At 42.7% G+C, this 7,587-nt stretch overlaps 1 protein-coding gene across 1 annotated transcript in view; it reads right to left on the bottom strand.

Moving 5' to 3' along the window:
* The window catches only part of slc6a11a (solute carrier family 6 member 11a), a 54,955-nt gene extending 48,160 nt beyond the window's left edge, over positions 1-6,795 (bottom strand). Inside the window, exons 1-3 of the mRNA XM_041887893.2 lie at positions 6,540-6,795; positions 5,021-5,155; positions 4,032-4,172 (exon numbers count right to left, since the gene is read on the bottom strand). Of these exons, the coding sequence (XP_041743827.1) occupies positions 4,032-4,172; positions 5,021-5,155; positions 6,540-6,726 (463 nt within the window). The 5' untranslated portion in view covers positions 6,727-6,795. The remainder of the gene's footprint in view (positions 1-4,031; positions 4,173-5,020; positions 5,156-6,539) is intronic.
* Positions 6,796-7,587: the final 792 nt, after the last annotated feature.

Here is a 7,587-nt window from a genome sequence, read left to right on the forward strand (position 1 = left end):
TTGGTTGACTGGAGTGTTTGACAATTTTTTGGGGCTTCCTCTGACACCACCTAGTATATAGGTCCTGGATGGCAGGAAGCTTAGCTCCAGTGATATACTGGGCCGTATGCACTACCCTCTGTATCGCCTTACGGTCAGATGCCGAGCAGTTGCCATACCAGGCGGTGATGCAACCAGTCAGGATGCTCTCGATGGTGCAGCTGTAAAACTATTTGAGGATCTGGGGACCCATGCCAAATGTTTTCAGTCTCCTGAGGGGGAAAAGGTGTTGTCGTGCCCTCTTCACAACTGTCTTGGTGTGTTTGGACCATGATAGTTCGTTGGTGATGTGGACACCAAGGAACTTGAAACTCGTCGTGCTTGGCCATGCAGTCATGGGTGAACAGGGAGTACAGGAGGGGACTAAGCACGCACCCCTGAGGGCCCCCAGTGTTGAGGATCAGCGTGGCAGACATGTTGTTGCCTACCCTTACCACCTGGGGGCGGCCCGTCAGGAAGTCCGGGATCCAGTTGCAGAGGGAGGTGTTTAGTCCCAGGGTCCTTAGCTTAGTGATGAGCTTTGAGGGCACTATGGTGTTGAACGCTGAGCTGTAGTCAATGAACAGCATTCTCACATAGGTGTTCCTTTTGTCCAGGTGGGAAAGCGCAGTGTGGAGTGTGATTGAGATTGCGTCATCTGTAGATCTGTTGGGGGCGGAATGCAAATTGGAGTGGGTCTAGGGTTTGATGGTGTTGATGTGAGCCATGACCAGCCTTTCAAAGCACTTCATGGCCACCGCGGGCGGTAATCATTTAGGCAGGTTACCTTCGCTTTCTTGAGCACAGGGACTATGGTGGTCTGCTTGAAACATGTAGGTATTACAGACTCGGTCAGGGAGAGGTTGAAAATGTCAGTGAAGACACTTGCCAGTTGGTCCTCGCATGCTTTGAGTATACGTCCTGGTAATCCGTCGGGCCACGCAGCTTTGTGAATGTTGACCTGTTTAAAGGTCTTGCTCACATCGGCTATGGAGAGCGTGATCACACAGTCGTCCGGAACAGCTGGTGCTCTCATGCATGGTTCAGTGTTGCTTGCCTCGAAGCGAGCATAGAAGGCATTTAGCTCGTCTGGTAGGTTCACATCACTGGACAGTTAGCGGCTGGGTTTCCCTTTGTAGTCCGTAATAGTTTGCAAGCCCTGCCATGTCCGACGAGCATCAGAGACAGTGTAGTAGGATTCAATCTTAGTCCTGTATTGACGCTTTGCCTGTTTGATGGTTCGTCTGAGGGCATAGCGGGATTTCTTATAAGCGTCCAGATTAGTGTCCCGCTCCTTGAAAGTGGCAGCTCTTTATCTCTGTGTGGATGTTGCCTGTGGCCCCGTGTAGCTCAGTTGGTAGAGCATGGCGCTTGCAACGCCAGGGTTGTGGGTTTGATTACCACGGGGGGCCAGGTGGGCCAGTATGAAAATGTATGCACTCACTAACTGTAAGTCGCTCTGGATAAGAGCGTCTGCTAAATGACTAAAATTTAAAATGTAAATGTAATCCATGGCTTCTGGTTGGGATATGTACATAGGGTCACTGTGGGGACGACGTCGTCAATGCACTTATTGATGAAGCCAGTGACTGATGTGGTGTACTCCTCAATGTCATTGGATGAATCTCGGGACATATTCCAGTCTGTGATGGCAAAACAGTCCTGTAGCGTAGCATCCGCGTCATCTGACCACTTCCGTATTGAGTGAGTTACTCATACTTCCCGCTTTTGCTTGTAAGCAGGAATCAGGAGGATAGAATTATGGTCAGATTTGCCAAATGGAGGGCGAGGGAGAGCTTTGTGTGTAGAGTAAAGTTGGTCTAGATTTTTTTCCCTCTGGTTGCACATGTCACATGCTGGTAGAAATGAGGTAAAACTGATTTAAGTTTGCCTGCATTAAAGTCCCTGGCCACTAGGAGTGCCACTTCTGGATGAGCATTTTTTTGTTTGCTTATGGCCTTATACAGCTCGTTTAGCGCGGTCTGTTGTGGAAATTCTAATCAAGTGAGAGAGACTTTGTCATTTCTTCAAACAATCAATCTTTATTTGATATCGATTAATTATTGCAATAATGGAGCTGGTCAACGACCCACCCATAGGTGATTCGTTGAGAGACCAACAAACAAGAAATGCTGACGTCCTATATAGTGGACCTAAAAATGCTTAGTCATGGATGGTTCCACCCCTACCCAGCAGATCCGGAGCTACCTTGTTAATAGGGTGAATGCACCAATTTGTAAGTCGCTCTGGATAAGAGCGTCTGCTAAATGACGTAAATGTAATGTAATGTAATTGTTGTGGCTATGCGTATCAGGTCATAGTGCACAAACAAGTGATAACGTTAGTTCCGTTACTACTCATATCTCCACACAGCTGTGCCCTTGGAAGATAGTAAAAGACAGGATGAACTGAAAAACTGTGGTCACTCTGAGGCTCTTTGTCTTGAATGTGTGATGAGGTTACTTGGAAGCAACAAGAAATGGAAACAATACAGGTCTATCTGTTCCTCAAGTTTATCCCCATCCCATGTCCTTGACTACACGCCCAGACCAGCTGCAGGGAGCTAGAGGGAACCATCCTTTCTCAGAAGCACAGCATTTGCACTAAAGAAATGTCTCTACTATTGTTAAGCATATTAATTGCTAACTATAAATATTAAACAAATCAGGTAAATACGTGATCTTTCTCCCACAGGTCTTAGTGCCAGCATCGGTTTGTGGTGGCTACGAATAATATAGATGAGAACTCTCTTGGTAGATAGTGTGGTCTACAGCTTATCATGAGGTACTCGACCTCAGGCGAGCAATACCTCGAGACTTCTTTAATATTAGACATCGCGCACCAGCTGTTATTGTCACACCCTGGCTCTGGGACTCTATATGTTGAGCCAGGGTGTGTTCATTCTATGTGGTTTATTTCTATGTTGGGGGTTCTGGTTTGTTGTTTTCTATGTTTGCCTTAGTGACTCCCAATCAGAGGCAACGAGTGTCAGCTGTTGGCTGGTTGTCTCTGATTGGGAGCCATATTTAACTGTCTGTTTTTCACTTTGTGTTTGTGGGTTTTTGTTCCGTGTTCGGTCTTTGTCACCGTGGACGTTACGAGTCATTTGTTGTTTTGTTCGTGCTTTAATTTAATAAAGTAAACATGTTCATTCATCACGCTGCGCATTGGTCTCTCCCTGACGATCGTGACAGTTATTGACAAATAGACACACACCCCCGCCCCTCATCTTACCAGACATAGTTGCTCTGTCCTGCCGATGCACGGAAAACCCAGCCAGCTCTATATTATCTGTGTCGTCGTTCAGCCTCGACTCGTGAAACATACGATATTACAGTTTTTAATATCCCGTTGGTAGGATAGTCTTAATCGTAGATCATCCAGTTTATTTATCATTATTTAAAGTAGTTGCTTCTGCAACGATTATCGAATACACTGTTTGATTGCCCCCAAAAGGGAAATTTTCCCACGGACCTGTCACGCCCTGGCTCTGGGGACACTGTTATGTTGAGCCAGGGTGTGTAATTCTATGTTTGTATTTCTATGTTGGCCTGAGTGACTCCCAATCAGAGGCAACGAGTGTCAGCTGGTTGTCTCTGATTGGGAGCCATATTTTACTGTCTGTCTTTCACTTTGTGTTTGTGGTTTCTTGTTCCGTGTTGGTTGGTGTATGTAACCAGGGACGTCACGGTTTCGTTTTGTTGTTTTGATCATTTATTAAATAAAGAAGATGTTTGCCTTCAACGCTGCGCCTTGGTCCTCCTCCTTAGACGAGCGTGACAGGACATGACCTGCAATTATTATTATTATTATTATTAACTGAAAATATTGATTTCATATGTTTTTAATTTCAAGAGATTATTACATATATAGACCATATAACGTTTTTTTTTTTTTTTTTGCAGTCAGTGGGGGCCCACTGGGCAGCTGGGGCCTGTTTCAATTGAAACCTATGAAATATAGCAGTCTGCCTCTGCACCAAGTTTCAATCGAGTCACCAGTACTGTAAATACCTGTGTTCCAGGCATTGTTGCAGTTGGCCCATGGCAGGTCAGCAGTGAAGGATGAGAACAGGTAGAGAAAAGCCCATGCCAAAATCACAATGTAGGTCATACATCCATATATAGTAATCACTTGGGCGGCATAGCCCATTCCTGATGAAGACAAGAAGAGAAACATATCAACATGCTCATAAAAATCAACAACCTAACATGATTATCCCATTTACCTTGGCTATAGTTGAGTCAGATTTACCACAGGGCCCCAGTCATTCTGAAAATATGTCTAAAATCCAAATCAATTTATGTTATAAGTAGCCCTTTCTGAACACTGTTTGATTTGCATTTTTTTTAAATAACTTTTTTATTCCTTGAAAGTTAGTGTGCTTGCTTCAGCTGTGACTCAGACTCAGTTGGTAATAGTGTGGCTCTAGCAATGCCAGGGTCATGGGTTCAATTCCAAGGGTCTGCTAAATGGCATATATTATTATTCATTCAACATTTTTTATAAAAATGTAATGCAGACTGGGTCTTCAGAAAGGGACACTGTTGTAATATGAGTTAGATATATGAGTTGGTGTTTTAAACATATTCTCAGAATGAAAGGGACCCTATATAACTGCACAGAAATCTTAATGAATGAAGATCACAAACCAATTTTTTTCTTTGTGTCTCACCACGAATAACGAACGCACACCCTATCATAGGGCTTACTCACTCTACTCTCAGTCTCACTCTACTCTTCATTGCTGTGTGCCTTATTTTACTTAAAAAACGTTTCAACTATACATAGATGTACCATCATCTTTTAACTTCTCTGTGCTGTAACAAGACAATGCTACACACATCTACATTATGACGTTATCTGTGAAACAGAAAATAAAGGCTCATCCTACCAGAGAGTTTGTCACAATGATAACAATGTAGCTTACCTGTGCTGCAGCAAAGGCATTTGAAAAAGTAACTTTTAACTTAAGTGCACAGAACTGTACAGAAAAACTCACCCTCAAACAGCGGGCAGATCTTTCTCCAGCAGGTGATGCCCCCCTGGCTGGTGTACTGGCCCAGAGCAGTCTCCAGGATGAACAGAGGGATGCCACAGGTCACCAGGTACAGGATGTATGGGATGAAGAATGCCCCTATAGTACAGGCAGGAGTCATATATATTAGGCCTCCATTCAATGCTTAGTGTTCATCTATTTTCAAACTTTAAACTTTAGTTGACACAAATCTCGTGACAGCCTTAATATAGCTGATTTGGTTCTGGGTGCCGAGATTAGTTGACACTGAAAGCATACATAGTTCTCTGTATCTTTCATCATTATACATCTGAACAATGCCATTTTGATCTGGCTCTTGTGGATCACACCCTCAATGTGGCTCTCATAATACACCCGGTTTTAGTAATCACATTCCCATTGCCTGCGACAGATGACCTCTCAGCCAGGTTCAACCTCCGTCAATCCTGAACAGATCACGCCACTGATATCTAAATCTACTGTGTAAACCAAGCACACCGCTGAAAGTGCAGTGTGGAAAATTATGGAAAGGTATAACTCCTCTGTATCATTCAACAATCATCAATATTATTTTAAATTGTGACCATGCAAGGTGAATGAATGTGTACTTATTTATCTCAAAGTGATGGGAATGAGAAACCAGCACAATGATCATGGGGGCATCTGGGTTCACACAGTTTGCAGGGGGTTCACCTAAAGTATTTGGATGCAGATTTGTTTCTTTGTGTCATTTCAAGGAGCTTTATATCAGCTAAACAAAAAACCAATCCTCCTCTTTCCTCTTTTTGCCTGATTTAACACCTGACCAGGGAACAAATCAACCATGCATTTGTAAACAAGAGAGAGAGAAAAGTGGAATAGGACAGGATAATTTCATCATCATAATATCATAATTATGCTCTCACAACCCAACTTTTTATTGCAAACTTGGATGTAATGTTATTAGGAATGGAATGTGTTATACAACATTATATTTTCTAGTATCTATTTTATAATGACACACAAGTTAAGCCTGTAGTATATACTGTATTATAAACTGTATTATAAAATTGGTTGTTTTAGCCCTGAATGCTGATTCGCTGACAGCCGTGGTATTAAAGACCGTATACCACGGGTATGACAAATACTTTTGTTTTACTGTTATAATAGCAATAAAGCACCTCAGGGGTTTGCTGTTTGTGTCGTGCCTAAGAACAGCCCTTAGCCGTGGTATATTGGCCATACAGCACACCCCCTCGGGCCTTATTGCTTAAATAACATACACAATATGCAATTCAGTGAAAAATATAAAATAAGATAAAATATATTTTGGGTAAATGTTAATGTTCTCTGATATGACACTGAAAGATATTTAGGTACAAAATGACAAGACATTTAAGACTTGCCTGTGAGTCACGAATTAAAAAACTGTGACTGTTAGTCATGGGAATAAAACAATTAAGACAGTGCTGGTGACCATATTTACAGTGTTTTCACAAGCAAAAATAAGACTTTGTTGACTCACCCCCACCGTTCTTGTAACAAAGATAGGGAAATCTCCATATATTTCCAAGACCAATAATAGCGCCAGCCACAGTTAGAATAAACTCCATTTTGCTATCCCATTGGCCACGCTCCTTCACACTCTGTTGGGTGTCCTGCACCGGCCCTGGGAGAGCCTCATGCTTGCCTGCAGAGAGAGGAGCTGCCATCCTGCGAGTGAGAGAGAAAGGGTCGGGAGGCAAGTTCTGCTGGTGGAGTCAGTTGAGTTCCTGCCTGGAGGTCAGTGGTTGGTGCAATTGTCTGCTGCTGCTGCTGGAGCTTTTATGGATAACAGCACTGTCAAGATGACAGCTGCATCTGCCTGAGGGGGGACCCAAAGACATGTGGGCTGACATGTAATTCATTAGCTAGCACTTGATCTTGATATTTGAGAGCTGCACATTTAGTGTGACTAACTTATTGGACATGGTCCAAAAGAATGCCTGCAGGTCTGTGATCCATTTAGCAGGGATGGAAGAGATTGATGTTTCAGCAGAGCTACACAGAACAAATACCTTTTTTGGGGGGGTCGGGGGGTGTATATTTTTTTGCAATGGGGCAGAGATTTTAAAATTGCAATTTTATAGCTAATCTCATGCTATTTTACAAATTTTGCCATGAGACAGAGAAAATGTTGCTGTTTTAAAGCTAATTTCCTATAATTCAAAAGATTGTATTCATGGCTTATGAAGTCTTCATATACTATCTTGGGGACCCAACCTTTACATGGATCTCACAGATCCATTTAACACATTTCAACAGGTGAGGACCCTCAAAAGGGCAATTTTCTCCTTGTACATTAACTGCTATGATTATTATCCCACAATTAAAAAATACCTATTTCATAAGTGTTTCATTTCAGGCAATTATACAGTGTATACGCCCTATAAAGTAGTTTAATAATCAGATTTGCGTTCAGAATCAGTCAGTGGGGGCCCATTACATTAGAAACTGGTGAAACATAGAGCTAAGTCTGCCTCTGGAAAAATATGGAACATAAAACTAAAAACACAATTCCTGAAGCCTTGACC

The sequence above is a fragment of the Coregonus clupeaformis genome, chromosome 10 (assembly GCF_020615455.1).
Source record: "Coregonus clupeaformis isolate EN_2021a chromosome 10, ASM2061545v1, whole genome shotgun sequence".
NCBI lineage: Eukaryota > Metazoa > Chordata > Actinopteri > Salmoniformes > Salmonidae > Coregonus > Coregonus clupeaformis.